The sequence below is a fragment of the Dioscorea cayenensis genome, chromosome 15, assembly GCF_009730915.1.
Source record: "Dioscorea cayenensis subsp. rotundata cultivar TDr96_F1 chromosome 15, TDr96_F1_v2_PseudoChromosome.rev07_lg8_w22 25.fasta, whole genome shotgun sequence".
NCBI lineage: Eukaryota > Viridiplantae > Streptophyta > Magnoliopsida > Dioscoreales > Dioscoreaceae > Dioscorea > Dioscorea cayenensis.
The window spans coordinates 11,067,858-11,088,088 of record NC_052485.1 but is presented as its reverse complement, the minus strand read 5'-3'; the positions used below and the strand labels follow the sequence as shown (position 1 = coordinate 11,088,088).

The following is a 20,231-nucleotide window of genomic DNA, read 5'->3' as shown; positions in this document are numbered from 1 at the left end:
CATGGATGTTGATTTGAATAACCAAGTTGAGTTCAAGTGGTACAAATTGAGTTCAAGTGGTGCCAAAGTTTTGGCTTCATTCATTCATTTATTTATTTATTTATGAAAGTGATAAATGTCATATTTATCAAGGGCGTGCACACAGACTGAAAATTAATCGTCTAATTCACGTACACTTAGCCAGGGACGAGGGGTTTAGGTTGTGAGCTCACACCACAATCGGTGATCCGTTACCATTATTGTGTTCAATGAGTTTTGAACCTTAGACCTTTTAAATGTCTTATCCTCATTTTCTTCAATAATATCAAGTTGTTTTTAATTTGTTTATGCTTGATATAAACTTGATCTAGATATATACATCCATAATGGTAGAATTAAGAGGATGAAGAGAGGATGATCATCTATATTCACAATGTCATAATGTATACAAGTATATATGGACACTAATGTAAATGGGCTTTAACATATGGTATTCCTATTACTGGTGCTGTATATGAGCTCAACACGTATCAGGAGGCAACCAATATCCCTAAGTGGTAGTTGGTTATGATTAAGGAGCTTTCAACTTTGGAAAAGACAAGTACTTGTTCCTTTACTTGCTCAAGCCATTCCAAGTACATGCAAGTGGGTGTACAAGGTCAAAACAAAGCCTAATGGTTCAGTGGAATGCTATATGGCTCTCTTTGTGGCTAGTGGTTTTTAGTAGGCACATGGTCGTGATTATGATGAGACTTTTGCTCCTGTGGCTCATCTGACTATAGTTCGCACTTTGATTGTAGTGGCTGCTGTTTGCTCTTGGACTATCTCTCAGATGGATGTGAAGAATGCTTTTCTTCACGGTGATTTACATGAGGAGGTATATAAGCATCCACTTTTGGCATTGAGACATCTGAAGGTTATGTTTGTCGCCTTCGTCGTGATCTCTATGGTCTCAAGCAAACTCTACGTGCTTGGTTTGAGCGATTTAGTTCTGTGGTGCATACAACTGGTTCTTTACCCAGCGATCATGATCCTGCATTATTCATTCATACCTCTCAACGTGGTCGCACCTTGTTTCTGCTCTATGTTGATGATATGTTGATTATTGGTGATAATATGGAATATATTGCTTTTGTGAAGCAATGCCTCAGCCAGTAGTTTATGATTTCTAATTTAGGATCTCTCAGCTATTTTTTGGGGATTGCAGTGACTTCTACAGATGATGATTACTAACTTTCTCAGCATCAATATATTTAGGACCTCATTATATGCTTCGACATTACTGATTCACAAATTGCCGCTACATATAAAATATCTCTGAATGGTTTTGTTTTTTTGAGATGTACACAAGTTATGGAATCAAAACTTTGGATATTTGATTTGGGAGGGGATGCAAAAGAATGTATATATATATATATATATATATATATATATATATATATATGTTTAAAACCTCAATTTGCAAGGCACATATGTAATATTGTTTTTACAGGGGTATTTATATAGCAAATTCATTAATCTTTATAATTATTTTGATTATTTCAAGTGGGAGAGCCTTACATCATTTTAAAATAATGTATGAAAAAAATTTATAGGAATAGATTTATTCTTTTGTAGGGCTTTTTACCTCTTCTTAATTAATTTGGAGCCTATAATTGTTAAAAAAACCGGTGGATTAAATCTTTAAAAAAAATCTTGAAATAGTGTTTCACTAATTATCTTATTAATAAACATAACTATTAACATTAATATAATTAAGTGCTATATATTAGTTATAAGATGAAGTTGACCCGTTTTTTATGTCATTATATAGGACGAATCATGAGTTAAACTTATTTGAATGCAACAGTTTTTTTAGTGTCTTACGTTTTTAAGAGTTATTAGTTCTAAACCAATTTGAGTTGAGTGATGCACAAGTGCTCTATAAAATATAGTTTTTAAGTAAAATATCTTGGATATGCACAAAGAGCAATTTTAGGCATTGTTTGGTTGGGGAGTCTTTGGAGAGGTGAGGAGTTAGGAACTTAGGAGAGGTAAAACTTGTTTGATTGGGTGAGTGAAGAGGACGAGTTTAGAGGGGTGTTTTACCTTTCTAAACTTCTCACAGCCCACCCCTCTAAATCGGGGTCTTTTGAAGGGATGCGATTATTAAAAAATTTTGTAATATTTAATCCTTTATAAAAAGACCAAATTACTCTTTATCAATTTGAGAAATTACCATAATATCATTTTAAACTCTAATTTCATCTTTCATTTTATTATTTTTATTTTTTTAATGTGTATTAATAATATATGTTTTTTAAATAATAATAATAATATAAGAATGATAAATAAATATAAAAATTGAATAATTATTGCATTAGTTTAAAAATAATATAATTATTTGTATAATAATGTTATTATTATACAAATAATATTATTACTAATATTAATATTACTCCCACCGTTCCTAAATACAAGTCGTCTTAAGAAAAAAATTTTATTCCAAAATAGTTGTCATTTTAAAATATCAAGATAATATTTATTCTTTTTTTTCCCCCCAATTTTACCCATCTTCAATTTCCCAAGTTGTATAAATGAATAGATTAATATTTATAGTCCCAAGAAAAATACATGGTTTCAAAAGAGGGATAGTTTAGTAATTTGGTTGTTTTTTATGTTAAAATTTAAATAATTTAATGATATCCTTAATTCTTGTGCAACGGTATGTATTTAGAAACGGAGGGAGTAATATGAGTAATATATTAATATTAATATTAACAAAGTTTGTACAAAACAATCTTAGATATATATTAAAAAATTATTATTATCAATATTATAAAATATATCTCTCTTCACTCGTCCTCACCCTTTCTAACCAAACAAAAAAAATAGATTACCCCCCTCCCACGGGATTTATTTATTTATTTAAAAATTTAAATAACTAGTATGGAACCATATATATTTATTACTATTCATATATTTTTATTATTTTAAATATTTATTTTGAACTATAGTTTTTTAACTATATTATTTAATTATTTTATTAATAATATTTAAGATTTTATTAAATAAACAAGTTTTAATGAAATATATGATGTAAATAGTTAAAAAAATGAGTGAAATAATTAGGATCCAATATTATAATATAACTATTATAGAAGATAATTTAATGGGTTTAATGAGATGATACAGGGATTAAACTCTAAGCTAGGATAATGACTAAAGTTTCTTTTTTATGTGAAATCCGCTTGTTAAAACACGGATATCCCTTGGAACAAAGCCCCATTCATCAACCAACCTATCCACCCATGTATAAATATATTGAGTTTTATATTTACAACAGCCCCACCAACAATCTTTCATTCATTTACATATATGATTTTTATTTTTATTTTTTACTTTTCAAAAGTACTTTAATATTTTGAAAATTTACCTCCACACCCGCAGCAATATCCTCAATTCCATTTTCATATTAATCAGTGAATCCAATAAAATTACAAAATAATACTCTTTAATTTGATTTTCTCTCTCTCTCTCTCTCTCTCTCTCTCTCTCTCTCTCTCTCTGTCTCTGTAATAGCCTATAATTTTATTAATTTTATTTTTTTAATACAATTTTTACACTTCCTTATTAACATTATCATTGTTACATGCACATATACATATTTATAAATAAAGTGTTGAAATTCTACAGACACTTTTTGATTTACCATCTAAATCAAATGGTATGGTATCTCTAAATGGTGATTTACCATTTAAACCGCATGGTAGATTAGTAATATCTCATTAAAATAGTGAAGGGTGAATGTGCAGTATTATAAAAAAAACTATATAATAATATTATAGAGACATTGTACAATGCTTTTTATTGATTATTCATTGGGTCTTCTGTGAGAGGAGTCATATTTTCTAACTCTTCAGAGTTATATGATAAGGAGAATTTACTATCACAAAATAATGTCTCATAGTAATTATATTATAGACTTTTAATATATTTTCTTACAAAAATACATATATTATATGGACCCCAACAAAGTTTCTTCTTTCGTATCCGCTCTTGAAAATTTGAGATATATATATATATATATATATACTTGAAATTTACCCTATGCTGATTAATTAATTTAATTATAAAAAAATTTCCGTAACCCTCAAGTAAATATCTAGAGTTTTTGCTTCTAAGTATCTCTATTAGGTCTGTACAAATATAAATAATTATATAAATAAATTTGCTTTATAAACGGTTCAAACTAAAAAATGTTAAGGAAGAGATGTACATAAAAAATATATAAGACATTTCATTAATTCTGAAGATAATAAATATAATCGAACAAAGAATAATTCTTCTAGAGGCTTCCATGAGGAATTTTATGGGGGTATTTGTATAATTTAAATTTTTTTTTTTTATAGGACTATCAATGGAAAAAACCTGAAAAGCAAATAAATGACTTAAATAATACAGTTTATAAATAGGTCATACCCTGTGGGATTTAATCATTTGACCCATTTATTAAATAGATTGGATTCAAATCAAGCATAAATCGAGCCGTTTAAAACTTGAGCTGTCAAACAAGGCAGATGTGTATACAGTAATGTGATCACATACACCTGTAAATAATTCTTGAACTTGCAAATCATCAACAGAAAGTGAGACTTTGTTGCCTTTGCACTATCTTGCAATTAGAACCACCAAATGAGACGATTTTTCAAGTGTACCGAAAATATCCCTGCGAGATTAATTCTGAAAACTAGACTGAAAACTCTATGTTTCACTAGGATGCATCAGTGCTAGAAACTACATTACAATCGAGAAAATCATCAAAACCGCTCAAACAATACACACTATACACAGGAGAAAAAGGGTGGATCATAATGTTAACTAACTTGGTTCACAATCAACTCAGCACATTGGATTAGCCGCTATAAAAGCAAGAAAATTTTGCAGCAAAAAATGGCTGCAGGCAATCAATGAATATGAGTGAGAAGCAAGAGGCGCTTGATTAGTTCATCTGAAATTGCAACACTGGGCTTGACCCCTAGACAACTTCTCCCACAGGCACATCATTTGCCTCGGTGACTGGTAGTGAGCAGTGTAGTAATTCTCTATGCATCCATACTGGCAGAACTTCCAGCTGTGCGAGTACTGAACGGGTGTGGTGGCATTGAATTGTTCGACCCACATTCCCATGCTAACATCTTCCATCTTGAACAACTGCAAGCATGCCAATATGTATCAGATATGCAAAGGATATTAAAGTCAAGTTTGATGATTTTGGCATCAAAAGCTTACTCTTAGACTATCATTGGCATGTTGAGAGGCAATAAAGTTTGCAATATCACTTGAGATCACATAGCCTGGTCCATTGGCATATGGTGGATATATCTCTTCTGGCCATTCCTAATCCCACAGATGAAAATAATAGGACAATATAAGTGAACCATTAGATGGCAATTTGAAAAGCTACTTATGAAAATGAAATGCGCAAAACTCACTTCAAATGTAACCGCCCATTTCCCACTTCTTAGAGGCCTATGCAAAAGGTTCAGATTACCCATGTAAAGAGACCTCTTAGGGGCAATGTGTTCAACTTCATTCATCACAGCATCCAGTCTGATAAATGTATCATCATCACATTTCATGACGTATGCAGCAGTCAAATTCCAAACCTGCAGATCAGTGTAGGAACATAGATATTGAAACACTTGAGGGGTTAAAAAAAAGCTTTGATGTCATGTACTCTGATTGAAAACTATAACCAACTCACCCCATATTCACAAATTGCAATTGTCTTGAGAACAACCAGCTCATACCGATCCATAAATGGTAGAAGAACTATATCTCCAAAATATTCAGCTTCCTTCTTTAGCACTGCATTCACCTCCTTCCTTGTATTCTGTAAATTGGACCCATACATATAAAACAAGAAATAAAATAATAAAAGGAATGCAACAAGGTAAGTAAAAGCTTCCAAAATAAGTGATTCATAATTTGAATAATGAAAGAATGAGAAAGCAATCCATCCACTCAGAAGAGTGTTCTTCCTAATTGAGATAGAATCTTATAATTCCAATGCATAGTGCTAACTTCGACATCTTCGAAACCACATGTTCACTCGTTGCAAGTATATAAAGTCACCAATGAAAAAAATATTAAAAAAAAAGGGGACGAATGTTGATTCAGTTTCAACTGGCATAGGAAAAAATGAATAAAATAGATACCAGAAACCAAGCCATCATAAAATAGGTTAATTGGTATCAACTAGCGATGTTAATGGAAACTTGGACACAGAAGGTGAAATATATACTTTTTTAGAGTGAAAAAAAATCACTTATACATTGTTTTCGATTGGTACAACAAGATGGATAATTCAAGGATAATAATAAAACAGGTTTTCAAATATCTGCTTACCTCTTTGTTTTTCAAAATTTACCTTTTTTAGTAGTTCATGTTCATTTTGGATTTCAAGTGCATAATATGGTCTGAGAATATGTTATTACCATCATAAATAGAATATGTATATATGTATTCCACGTCAATAAAAACAATTTGACATGGCATACATTCATGTATCTCAATGATATTTCACATCCTCAATATCTTTTCATCCTGATTCATAAACGTTGGGCAAGGTAAATGAAATGTGGATCTAAACTAAACTGAATTTCTCAGAATTGTAAATTATTGAAATCAACAGATCAACTTCTATCCTAACAAAACTCCTTCCATGTTGAAGTTACAAACCATTGTAGGCTCTAATCTTTTTTTCTAGTCTTTCCTTTTATTCAATCAAAGTTGCACTTGGATTTTATTCATGACATACAAACTAAATTTAAAGAAAACACAGGGTACTTATCTAGAATATCATATCTGCAACCAAAGGAATGGAAGTTTTTTGGCAGATAATGTTAGATATAAACCAAACATATATTATTTAGATGCAATTCAACTAAAAAAACATAACCAAATAGAATGAGAGAACAAGCTTATTCATATTTACCAAATTAACCAATGTGGATTTTTCTAATATACCCTCTCGATACATACTAATCTATTTTAACTAGCCATAATATAAACAAATCAAACAAACAAATTAATCAACCTTTGATATTGTACTAGATGCACAACCAAACATATAATATACACGCCCAATTCAAACCAAAACCTCAAGTTAATAGGACAAGAGACCCAAGCTTACATATTCACGTCCATATATACCAAATTAATTGATATGGGACGATTAGTTACTTTAATAAATAAATAAGAAACAAGAATTTGAGATCACATTCGTCTCAAGCTTAAAACTTAGGATCTTGCAATTCAATTTGGGTGCACCTGACCTACTCTATTCATCGATCACCTCTCTTTCATTTAGGTCAGTTCAAGTGGCTGTGAATCCAAAATAGGTTCAATACTAACCCACATAATAATAAAAGCTTTCCCAAAACTGTAGACAACACCAGCAACTAGTGGTCCATAGTATATGCAATATAAAAATATATAGTTCCCATCCAGTTTGCGCAAGAGAATCTAATGGCAATGAAACTGACTTTGACATTGATGAATTTCAAGGGCAAGTATAACTAGCAGATATAGCTTAAACAAATTATAAAGTAAGAATGACTTCACACAGATTACTTCTATAAAAGATATAAATGAAACAATAGTGAAGAAAACCATATTTACCTACCCATTGCATCATCAGGCAGTTAATAATCATATGAAGAATTGGAAAGTAAAAGCATTGGTATTGTTATGTCAACATAAAAAAATAATAATAATAAATAAATAAATAAATAATAATGTGAACAGTGCATGTTGCACCAACATGTGTGTGGGCGACACATGACCAGGATGATCATGTACATATTTGGCCCTAATTTGCACATTAACTGACTATGTTCCACCAGATCATTCCAAATTCATCACAATTTCATTGTTGTAATGTGAGTCAAAAGTTACAGCAACATTGGGTCACATCATTCACGTCTTTATGAAAATTCAACTGTAAAAGAATGAAAACTCACCAATGCAACGAAGAATCGTGCAACTATGTTCCTTGCCTTGATTTGAGGAGATTGCATCCAAGTTTTTCTAATAGCCATACGCTCTGCAAAGTGGTTTGCAGCTGAAAGAATACCGATAAATAGATAAATGGGACTTTCTGGCAAAGGATCAGTTTTCCATTGCGGAGACATTTCCAGGACTTGCTGGAGTGAAAAACTAGGATGGGATTTGGGAAGAGAGGTAGCATATACTGAATGTATATCCACATCTCCCTTGATAGCTAAACCTGTTGCATCTTCGAGAGCAAATCCCTAGATAACCAGTTCAAACAACATTAAGTAATTAGTTTGCATATTAAATAAATGGGCAAGGAAATACAGATATGGTCACAAAATTGAAGATGGCATGTATGTATTGAACAGCATAATACTATTCAGACAAATATAGTTAATCCAAAAATTTATTTTGACAAGTAAAAGGTAAATTCAAGATTAATTGATGGCTAGATATTGAAACAGGAAATAGAATTCAAAGAATAAGTTCTCACTGTGCGATATGGGAATGAAGATACATGCCTCCCCCCTGCATAAATGTGATAACCTTCAACACCAGCTTGAAGCGTTAAAACAAAAAGTTTCCCCTCTACAAAAGGGAAAGGCCATTTGATATCTGGCCTTTTTGCCCGACCAATGAACCTATGTAACCACGAAGTTGTCTTCGATTCTTTTGAGTCAACATTGTCACTGCGTTCCCATCTCTCACATTTGCAGAATCCATCCACTGTCCAAGAGAAGAATTTTATATTGCATACTGTAACCAAATAATAGAAATCTCTCAAGAATACAAATAATTCCATTAGCCAAGTTTGGAACTAACTATGATTTATATACATCAAGTAGGAAGCAATAATTGACTGTGAGAACTCAAGGTAGAGATTATGACCAACAATGGCAACACCATAAATCTTATTATCAGATACTTATGCTGGACGTTTGACATAGACTCGTGAGGCCTTACCAGTTTCTTGTTTTTTCTCTAAAAATATATGCCAAAAGTTTGGCATCAAACTCCAACTGAAGAGCAAGGCTAAAATCTTTACTTCTGACTTTAGCTACTCACAAGGAACAAATTTTTCACAATTAACTTCAAAGCAAGAACTGAACGCACAAATACACTACATATAAATCAATACACAAAATAGGATCAAATTCTCCCATAAACTAAGACTACAAGAAAAAAAATAGCAAATGAGGGATTCACCAATCAACAAAATTGCACAAATGAAGATCAAGAACAAGCAAAGAGAAGAAGCAGCGCAGATAGAGCATACCAGTATAATCATCATCATTTGAGGGCAACCCATCACACCTCATGGCCTTCCCCCATTGCATTCTATAACAAGTATTATGCTCAATAACCGGCAGCTGGCTCCAGTCCCCCTTCAATCTCGGATTGAAATGGAGTATCTTTGGAGCCTCCTCGCCATCCACTGCCTTCAAACCCTGCAACTCCACCGCGAACTGCGACACAATCACCACCCCATTCCCACCCCGCAGCTTCATCAGCCGTGGCACAAACTCTCTATGCCCCGTCTTCGGCGTCCCCACCACCGTCACCGCCGAACCCACAACCATCCCGCACGGCAAGAACATTATCGTCTCTCCACTACCACCACCCATCGTCACCGACGACGGGCACGCCGCGGTACTCTCCCCAACCAAAACCGAAGAGTTTAGGTCGATGCTGGCGGGGTCATCCCCGGAGACATCATCCCAAGCTTTGAGACCAAGACTCCAAGCCTCGCGCACCATACGATCAAGCTCCGACGAGTTCCCACCCAACGGAACACGATCGCGGCGGAGAATCTCCGCAGTCAACCGACCATACCGAGCGCGCCGAACAAGAGGGTCATCAAGCCGGCCATGTAGGGATTCTTGCCGTTGAACGGAGCCAAGAAGGGGGCCAGCGGGGGGGTCAAGATCGACGAAGGGACGGAGATCAAGCAGCCGAGAGAGCTTGGAGGAGACGAAGAGATAGTAGAGTCCTACAGCGGCAAGAAGGATATGCGAAGCCCTCCACCGCCACCGACATCGCCGGAGCCGACAGAGTGTGTCGGCGCTCCGAGCACGCTTCATCGGGATCGGAACAAGCCCTCTCCGCCGTCGATTTGGGATTTCTCGTCGGAAATCGATTGGTGGGTGGTCAAAATGAGTTCCGAAAAGAGTAACCTTTAAAAGTTTGGGACGAAGAAAAAACGGCCAATTTGATCAATTAAAACAAACATTCAAACATCGAAAAAATGGACTCACTACGTTTCATCAACTTGTTTTATTGTTTTAAATGTTTCATTTTGTGGGTGTTTGGTTTTTTCAAGGGGGAAAAAATTAATATTAGTTTTTTTTATTATTTGTTATAGTTGTTATTTTCTTTTGGGAGTTTTGGAGTTGGTTTTTATTGATATGCATTGAGTTTAGCTTAGTTTGGCTCTTTTGTTTTCGGTTATAGCAGTGAGATGCGTATCAATTGAGTTGGTATTACTTGGAGTTTTTTATGCTTATTTGATACTGTCTTTAAATCTTTGGGCAATTGGCTTCTCATGTGGAATTTGTCGTCAAAGCTACTATGCTACTAAAATATTTTAGATATTATATTATATATGTTGGATGTCGAATTTCATTATATAGAAATCAAATAATGGATAAAGATTATTAAATTGAGACATTGTTCTCTACTTTTTTTTTTTAATATTAAAATAATATACAATGAAATAAATTTTGATTTAATATTTATTAATTGTCGCTAATATGTTATATAAAATATTTTTTAACCACTACCGTCAAGATTTAAGTAGACTATTGTGGGTGTTTGTATTTGATCAATATTGAATTGGATTACTACAAAACTCTTACGGAGTATGTTGTTTTAAAAAATCTTTAATACTTGAAAGTGTTATTAAATATTAAGTATAAATTATATAAATTTAATATTATCAATTGATAATGCTATATATGGAAATTATTGTAGTTATACTAGATGAGAACTATCATTCCTATCATAGGAGAGGAGATTTTAGATTATGTTCATTATGTTGAATGAATAATTGGTCAGTTAATTTTGGAAGTAGTCTATTATGTAAAGTATAAATTGTTATAAATGGTTTGTAATTGTTTTATCCCTAATATAGAAAAGATTGATAGCGTCATTTTTATCTAATTACATCTACTTGTTGGAATATTTATTAATAGAGACTAATATGTATTATATTATATTATGTCTCATATATCCAAATTAGTAAGGATTAATTTGCAAAAGATACCACATGCTCTAACCGATTATCCTATATCTCATATGAGATTAAAGTTTTTTTTTTTTTGTTTCTAAAGCACATATTGCTATCAAAGATGGCTACAACAAAAACCTTGATATTTATAATAGTTGCTTCAATCAAGCAAGATAAAAAATCATTTCTTCAAAATTAAGAGTGAAAAGTTCAAATGTTTCGCTTCTCTGTGAGATAACCATGATCTATCATATATATATATATATATATATATATATATATATACATTCATGTGTTCAAGTGATTTATTCTTGGGAATTAATTAATTGTTAATTAAATAATAAAATTGTTTACTCTAATTAGAGTAGGAAAATTTCTAACACATCCTCGAAGGCATAAGACAAACGAAGTTAGTTATATTTTCATATCTAATGCTTTAGAAATTGCTTACTAATTAGATTCAAGTTTAATTTAAGGTTTAGAAAAGTAGACCAAAATCAAAATAGAATTATATATATAATTAATTTGGATCAAACTAAGGGTGTGTTTGGTTCAGAAGTGCTTCCCAAAAATCATGGAAGTCTTGAAGTACCACTTTTATGGAAGTCATATTTCTATAAATTTAGTTGCTTGTGGAAGTGACACATTACCATCAACTACTAGTGTTTGAATTATGAAGGTGATTATCTTGAAGTGTGACTTCCGCAAATTTTAGTATTTGGTTAACTTGGATGTTTGATTCTAATCACTACCTCCATTAGAGGTGAAGTTACCTCTAATTTTGGTTGCTTGAGTTTATACCATATAATTTAACTTTATTTGTTTCATTTCTTTTAAATTACATATTAAATGCTAGAGTTCTTTATTTATACATCAAAATTTTTTTTCCTTGTTATCTATTATTATTATTATACAAATAAATTTATGATTACATATAATTTCTTTTAATTGTTTTATGTTATTTACTCTAATAAAAAATCCTACTCATACCGTAGATTATATACTGGCTTTTCATAAATTAACGTTTTCATACTTTTCCAAAGGGTATTCCTAATCATATCATATTATTCTATTTTATAGCTGAGATATTATTGAACATATATTCTATATAATTAACACATCCCCTCATTTAATTAGTAATTTAAAACAAATGTAGTTGGTAATCTAAAGTGGTGTTTATATTATTCGGAGTTACATGCAACTCCAAATACTTAATCTTTTAAAATTTTTTTATTTCAAGGAATTTTGCTTTTCTTAGTAACTCCAAATCTAGGTAAAAGTTAAAAGAGGGGATTTGGTTTCACTACAAAATAGTCATAAAACCTAATCTTGTATCTCAAATCCTCCATGTTGCTAGCAAGTGAGGGATTTGACGGTTGAGAAAGAGAGTGAGGAACTCCCGAAGGCTGTGGTCAATTCTTTATGTAGGTTACTCTGATATTTTCACCCCAAGAAACTTAACTATGACTATAGCCGTAGTGGAAGCCATGGTTAGGCTTGAAACTAGCACCTATAAATATCTAATCAATTATTATGAGAGGGATTTTTTTTGGTCTTTTGGGAAATCTCTTGGAGAGACTTCTTGGAGACCTCATCACCTCCATTGTTGATTTAGTGACAAATCAGATAAGGTAGATCGAGGAGGATTTAAGAAAGATTGAAAGCATTGATTTAATTTCCTTAGAGATCAAGGCTCCCACCCATTATCTTTATGGAGAATTCGAGAGATTAACTATGTTTTCATTTATTTCTTGTAGTTATCTTCTTTTGCATGGATCTTGTGAACATGATGTGCTAAGCATCCTTCAGGTGCTTGGATCTTGTTGAATTTTGAGTTGTAATTAGATTCTTGACTTCTTTTCTATTGAAGCTTTCGACTTTGATGCTATGATTCAATTATGGGAGTGTGAAACTTCAAATAGGGTCTCCATATTCTTTCAAATTTAAATCAAAGCTTCACGGTCCATCAAACTCTAAATCAGATCTTTGTTGTTCGTAAAATTTTAAATCAAACCTTTATAGTTCACCAATTTAAATTAGACTTTCATAGTCCACCAAATTCAAATTAGACCATTGATGTTTTTCTTTTATTGAAAGAGGTTCTTGAACTTTATATATACTAATGTAAAGGCCTTTGCTTACGCTGTGGGCTTCAATATATTAAACAAAACTGGTTTTAAATTGTATACATAAATTATTTTATTTTCTTTTATTTCATTTATTAAAAATATTTATGTTTGCAAATGGATTAAATAAATTTTAAATGATAAAAATGTTCAAATATTTAAAAAACATTGAACTTGTTAATAATAAGCACATGATAGTAAGTATGAAATAAGGAAATAAAAGTCATACTCAATAGTGATTTATTCATATATAAATAAACTAAAACAAAATTTAATTTTCCTTTACATTCAAATCATGTGTTGGGGAAGAACCATTTGTAATCAACTTGGTATCTTGAGTTTAATTTATTGCATTATCTTGGTATGGCAGGAAAGCTAAGTTGTTAGACATCTTAAACACTATTCATGGGGATCTCTTTCCGGAATTCATTAGCCTTAGATTCATGCACTTGGTTTATATTCTCTATCAAGGTTGAAAGAGCTACGTTCAAGCCTATAAACTGTGTTCTTGTAGTCTCTAAATTTGCAGTGTTCATATCAATCTTAAGATTTTTCTAGGCTTTTTGGAGCATTGTGTGTAAGTACTTTCCTTGTGCCTCAATTCTCATTTTCACTTTATTTTGGACCTATAGAAGAACTACTTATTAATCTTGGTTTTTTCTAAGAAACTGGAGTGAAAACATTATTTCAGATCAAATAAGAATAATTATGCTAAACTAGCTCTTATATAGAATAATTTAGTGTTAGATTCAAATCTAAATAATAATAATAGTAATAATTTTGTTATGCATTCTATTTTGTATTCATTAATAGGCATGCAAATATTGTAGGTACATGAAATATATTTTTTTATTAATGTAAAAAATTTAAATACATATTATTGTTAATATGAATTTGTATGTATATAACATCGTGACACTTGCCTCTAGTTTGCTCATCCAGTTTCTTTTGTACTTCAATATGATATCTCAAAGCTTCAGCAATTGGGATTTCTTTGGATATGAATAAATATAGGCCAACATTCATGCATTATTCATCACATTCTTTGGAGAATTTAACAAGTAAATCATAATACAATGAATGTTATTAGAAAACACGTAGATATGGTGAATAATTTTGACGTAGGTTGAATAAAAAAGGTTTTAAGGATAAAAGTGAGTCTTACCCTTCATTACATTCTTTTTAGGATTTCAATAGGTGTGATTGATCTTTTGTGTTCGTGAATTCTAAGATAAGGATATGTGTATGATCTACTGTAGTACACAAGTCAATCAAGTAATAAAAAGTGTGCATTTAAAATATAAGATGTAGATCCCACAAGGAGTATAAGTACTACTGCTACCTAATCTTCTATTATCTACTGTAAAGTTCAATGAGTTTTTATCAAAGGAATCTAAGTAAATCAATGAAGAAATTAAAAAGAAGAAAACACAAGGATAAGAGTTATGAGGATAATCAAAATATGGATATGGTGTGATATTAAGGACTTTTGGTCATTGTTGTTTTCTACTCTGGGTGTGTGTTTAGTAGTGTATTTTGAGTAGTATGTAAAATTCTTGGTTGTAGAATGATTGTGTGAACCATTCTTAGGCACCTGGGAGGCACAGCGGCACTCACACGACTGTGTGTGAGGGCGGGTAACATTCCCAGGAGCCACAGGGGCATTCACATGCCCGTGTGGGTGCCCTTGTGTCTTTATGGTGTTTGCCATACTATAGCAAAAGTAATGTAGCGGACAGCATTATAGCAAAATTACTGTAGCACGAGACTATGGCAATCGCCAAAAAGACACATGGGGTGACACACGACCGTTTACAAATGTCACACGCCCATGTGAAGTCTTTTGTAGGACATTGAGCTGAGGGTATTATGGTCTTTTACCCATTTTCTTACCTTGATGATTTCTTCTTAGATGAAAGTCTTCACCAACCCTCTCTACCTCCTTTACCTACGGGTTAAAGGATTATCCTTCACTCTTCTTTCTTTTTTCTTGAAATCATCAAGGTTTGTTCTTCTTCTCTTTGATTATCCATATTCTTCCTAAATCATGGACCTAGGGCTTTGTTGGATAATGATTATGAGCATTCATTCTTGTAATGTCTTCTTGTTTGATGTGAAAATGTTGTTGAAGTATCATTTTTATGGTTGCTTCCCAATCTTGTTGAAATCTTGTTTAACCTTCATGTTTAAAATCCATGGATTACTGTATCACTACTGTAGCACAGATGAATTCACTTTTTTCAATTGCTTTCTTAGCCTTGAATGGAGATTCTTCCCAAGGGAATTCATAAGGATCATTTGGGCTAAAGATTGAGCCCTACCCAAAGCCATGATTAGACTTAAACTGCATTCTAGGGTTATAGTTGCATCCTTGCATTTCATCTTGTTTTTCAATCATTCTTTTGTTGATTTCCTTGCATTGTGTTGGCGTGGTCTTAGGCAGTGAAGCTTCGACTCTTGGCAATGAACTGGCGGAGAAGTAGGACATTTGGGGAACATTTGTCTCCTAAGTTTGTGAGTGTGTTAAGTTGAAATGCATGGTTCTACTATGATTTTTCAAATACTTTTAATCATTGATGAAATTATTTCATGGCTTCATCATATTAAATAGATGGGTTGGTTGGTTTAAAATGGTTTACTATGTTATTGCCTTTATAGGAGATTCCTAGATGCTTGAATGGAAATAAATGTGGTTTTACTTGTATTCATGGAATTGAATGATTTGTTGAATACGATTGATTTTCGCAAAAATATAGTTAATATGGGACATTAAACCATGGGTTTTATTTGTTAGGCTTTAAAATGTGAAAACCTTGCTTGAGGTATTCCGGCCTATATATATATTATTTGGTTTTGATGATGGTAATGGAGGGCCTTAACCCCAACCTATTTGTGCTTTGACATTCATGGTTATGAAAATGACTTTCATATATGAAATGCAAATGCTTGTCCTTACCTTAATGTGGATGTTATGATATGATTGACATGAATTGTATTATTCGGACACCCCCAGGTTTTGAACATATACAAGAAAGTGTTGGCTACAGCTTTGATGTTCTTGCAAGAGTTTAGTTTTGATGGTGAGGGGGATCCTCATGGTCCAGCCTGTAGAAGTGGTGTGGAGGGTCTCATTTATGGTACCCATTTCGGGAAGCATGTAGAAGTCTCGATGGGGTAATACACCGAGAACCCAGAGGTCACCACATGGGATCTCCGTGGGCTAACGTCAAGGGTATGAAGTCCTTGATGGCTCTAGACTTAGTCTCGGTGGTCACTAAAGTCGGAGAAGTCTTCAGGCTATCGTTTTGAGAATGGTTTTGCATTTCGGTTCTTACAAAACTATGATTTCTTGAATTGGATTTTTAAATTATGGACTTTCTTTTATATCTTTAAATATCCTTTTTGGAAAGATGTTCTTATTGATGAGTTTTGAAGTGGAATTTTGATTATGTCTTTATTTGGATGACCATATTATGTCAAAAGTTTTCTTGTAAAACTTGAAGTTTTTATTCAACTTCAGAATACCAAAATATGCATTGTTAATGATTTTACAATGAGGTTCATTTGATCTCTTTCAAATTTTATATTATGCCAAAAATTGTTATTCTTGATTATTGGAAGCCTTATTTAGTTAATTTGATTCTTATGCTCATTATGGAACCTATATATATACATGTTGATATATATATATACACGCTATAATGTTTGAAGTAATATATATTGTAAAAGGTTATCTATTCAGATTTAAATTTTATGGTTTTATGTTCTTTTAGAATTATGATAATCCACTCACTAAATGACTTTAGTTGCTCACTCCTCTTTCCCCCTTGATATCACGGTGAGGTGAAGTGTTTGGTAACTGCTAGTTTTCATCCACCTTCATCTTGACTCTTGATGAATGTTATTTTTGAGTATGTTGCATTGTATAAGGAATATGGATCTGATAAGTGCTTTTTTGTTAAAAATGCAAAGTATTCTTCCCTTGCGTTGAGCATTACTTTTATCAGGTTTTAGCGCTAATACATGTGTATTTGTGTTACTTTGATGCATGTAGGATTGTGGAGCCAAATATGTAAGAAAAAAGCTAATGTAGATCGTGAATGCACTATTTTGATAAAATCTTGTGAGGAACAAACGTGAAGACACAAGTTGGATTCAAAGATAAGCGAATGTGTGCCAACCTCCGTGTATTCAAGCAATCACATAAGGTCATCAGATCTGTGGCATCAGCACCGGCTGGCTCATCGCCACTCTGAGGGCCTCCCTCACTCTCTGAGTCATCCCAACCCTCTGAGTCAGAGACATCGGACTCCTCTAACTCCAAATCAGTAGTATTGACTCCCATATAATGCAGTGCGGGGGCTGGAGAGAGTTGTGGAGGTCATAGTTGTATGCCGAGGCGATCGGTGATCCTCATAATACTCCTGCCTAACCAACACCGGTAGAGTAGTGAACTCGCCAGTGGGGAGGTGTGGTTGGCAAAGGGTCGAGTCAGTGGTGTAAAGGGAGAGCGAGGAGTTGAAGGAGATGGAAGCAGTAGCACTTATGACACAATACTGGGTCCCACTCATCGTCCTCATAGACTACACCATCCTCATAGCTTGGAAGGTGTTGATGGTGATTTGGGCGCTGCCACCCTCAATCATCATACCGCTGATCCCTTCTCGAAGGCCCATCTTCTGAATGAGGTAGGTAATGTATGGACCATCAAATATGACTCCATTCCTGGGATTAGCCCCCTGATGTTGGAGAGCAAGGGTGACCTCATATCCCAAATGAAGGTGGAAGCCATCGATCATGTTGAGTAGATAGTTAAAATACCTCCAACTAACTATTCAAGTGTTATCTCCCTGCCCTGCCAAAGAATGACTTAGGAGATGATGGATGTACTTGAGGGTGAGAGAGCGAAGGCTAGTAGCCTTCAAACGTTAGGTGTCATACCTGTTGAAGATGCGGAGTCTGCTCTAGCAAGACTCTTGGACTCCCCTGACAAGCGGTCTATTAGTAGCGCATTAGAAGTAGGAGTCCGAGTGAACACCTCATCATAAAGCCCCAACCTGACAAAAATGTTTTGTCAGGCTCATGCGCTGCAAGGTCCCAAACAACTAAAACTGAATGGTGCTCACCCTGTGGAAGCTAATCATCCCCCGCTCCAACTCAAAAGTCGTGAAAACCACTATCATCAGCTCTCTATAAGTGGTGTTGGTGATGGAGAAGGGCTAACCCCATGCCTAACACTCAAAAGTCGTGAAAACCACTATCTGAAGCTCCTTGCCAAGTCCCACTTCTTATAGGACCTCCCTGTTGATCTCCAGGGACTCGCACATACATCAGGTAATCAAGTGGTTATATCACACTTGATGTACTGGTACATTGAACTCAGGCCCTGCTGGTGTAACCCACAAACTACTCTCATCCCTAGCCCACATAGATGCATGCCCAGATGAACGTGTCTTTTGCCTCTATACAATATCCTACATAAAAATTAGTACACAAATCAAAATAAGAATTTTTAAACTAAGCACGGGTGTGCTCAACAAACAGCACAAACGGGCTTGGCACGTAAGAGCACGGGGCATGCTTCATTGGAAATAAGCTAGGGTATACAAGAGCACGACCGGGCTTGATCATCATTCTAAACGAGAAAATAGGCATGCATGCACGGTTTCTAGCCCTAAATCCATGAAACAAGCAATGAAAATCAAGTAAACCATGCATGGATCATTTACAAGAGATTTAAACACCAAAAACACACTTTAAAAGGCTAGATTCAAGGGAAAAGGTAGTACCTTTGCATAGTTAGAAAAACAGCACCCTAGCAAGATAATGTACGACCTATCTGTAGGAGCGGACTCAACCACTTCCCTAATGTGTACCTTAGCTAGATGGATCTCTTGATCATCATCTAGACAACCAATGTACAACTATGGTTAACATGCTATCAAGATTGCAATTACAACTGCGGGTAACATGCCTATCAAGTTTTGCTCAAGCAACTAACGGTAATTCCCACGCCAAGTTTTGTAACATTTATATCAAGGTAATCAACCCAAGAGTTTTGCAAACCAAGATAAACAAAAAGGAAAATATTAAGGAAACTCAATAATCAAAACATCAAGTTAATACATCAAAAGTCAAGGCTCATAACCCGGTACACTGAATGACAGTTAGCCCCTCATGGTTCTACAATACAAATAAGATAAACAAAAAGAGAATGAGAGGAAATCTATGAACTCCTTTCTTGCTTCATAATCCTCGTCGGAAAGGGTCCAATGATGATCTTGCTAGTATTCCTTCAGTACCACAATGATCTCACGGTCTAGATCCAACCCTAGATGGTGTCAAGCTCTGCCCGAGCCCTTGTTTCCCCAAAAAAGGAAAAAGACCCTTCAGAAACCTAACTTTGGGCTTAAAAACAAAACTCCTGATGCAAGCACAGTCATGCTCTTTTCGTGATGTCTTGGAGCTTGTTTTCGGTACGACTGTAGCACAACTTGTAAAGTGCATGGGCTAGGAGCAAGGAAGCTGTGCTCTTCTCTTTCTGAAAATTCCTGTAAAGTGCGCGGGCGTAAGCATGCTCGTGCTTCCCAGCACAGGTATGCTTTCTCAGAATGGTTGGTTTTCTTTATGTCCCGCAATCTACACGGGCGAAAGCATGGCATGCTTCCTGACCATACTTGCCCTGAAAGTGCATTCCAGCTCTATTTTGCGTAGAAATTGATCTAAACTCATTCTTTTCATTCTAAGACCTAATTTCCTACATAATTAAGCACACATACCCAATGTAGCACTAATTTATCATAAATATAATTAAAAAGACAAGCAATTCATACAATAGGGTATATTACACATCTATATAA

General features: G+C 33.9%; 1 protein-coding gene across 1 annotated transcript; it reads right to left on the bottom strand.

The window, feature by feature from the left end:
• Positions 1 to 4,714: 4,714 nt before the first annotated feature.
• On the bottom strand, positions 4,715 to 10,281 carry LOC120277532 (hydroxyproline O-galactosyltransferase GALT2-like). The gene is made up of 7 exons (XM_039284393.1): positions 9,296 to 10,281; positions 8,513 to 8,745; positions 7,986 to 8,276; positions 5,726 to 5,854; positions 5,454 to 5,627; positions 5,251 to 5,358; positions 4,715 to 5,172 (listed from the first exon to the last, which is right to left on the bottom strand). The coding sequence occupies exons 1-7, from the start codon at positions 10,098 to 10,100 to the stop codon at positions 4,966 to 4,968; spliced, it is 1,947 nt and encodes a 648-aa protein (XP_039140327.1). The 5' UTR covers positions 10,101 to 10,281; the 3' UTR covers positions 4,715 to 4,965.
• Between the last annotated feature and the right edge of the window lie 9,950 nt (positions 10,282 to 20,231).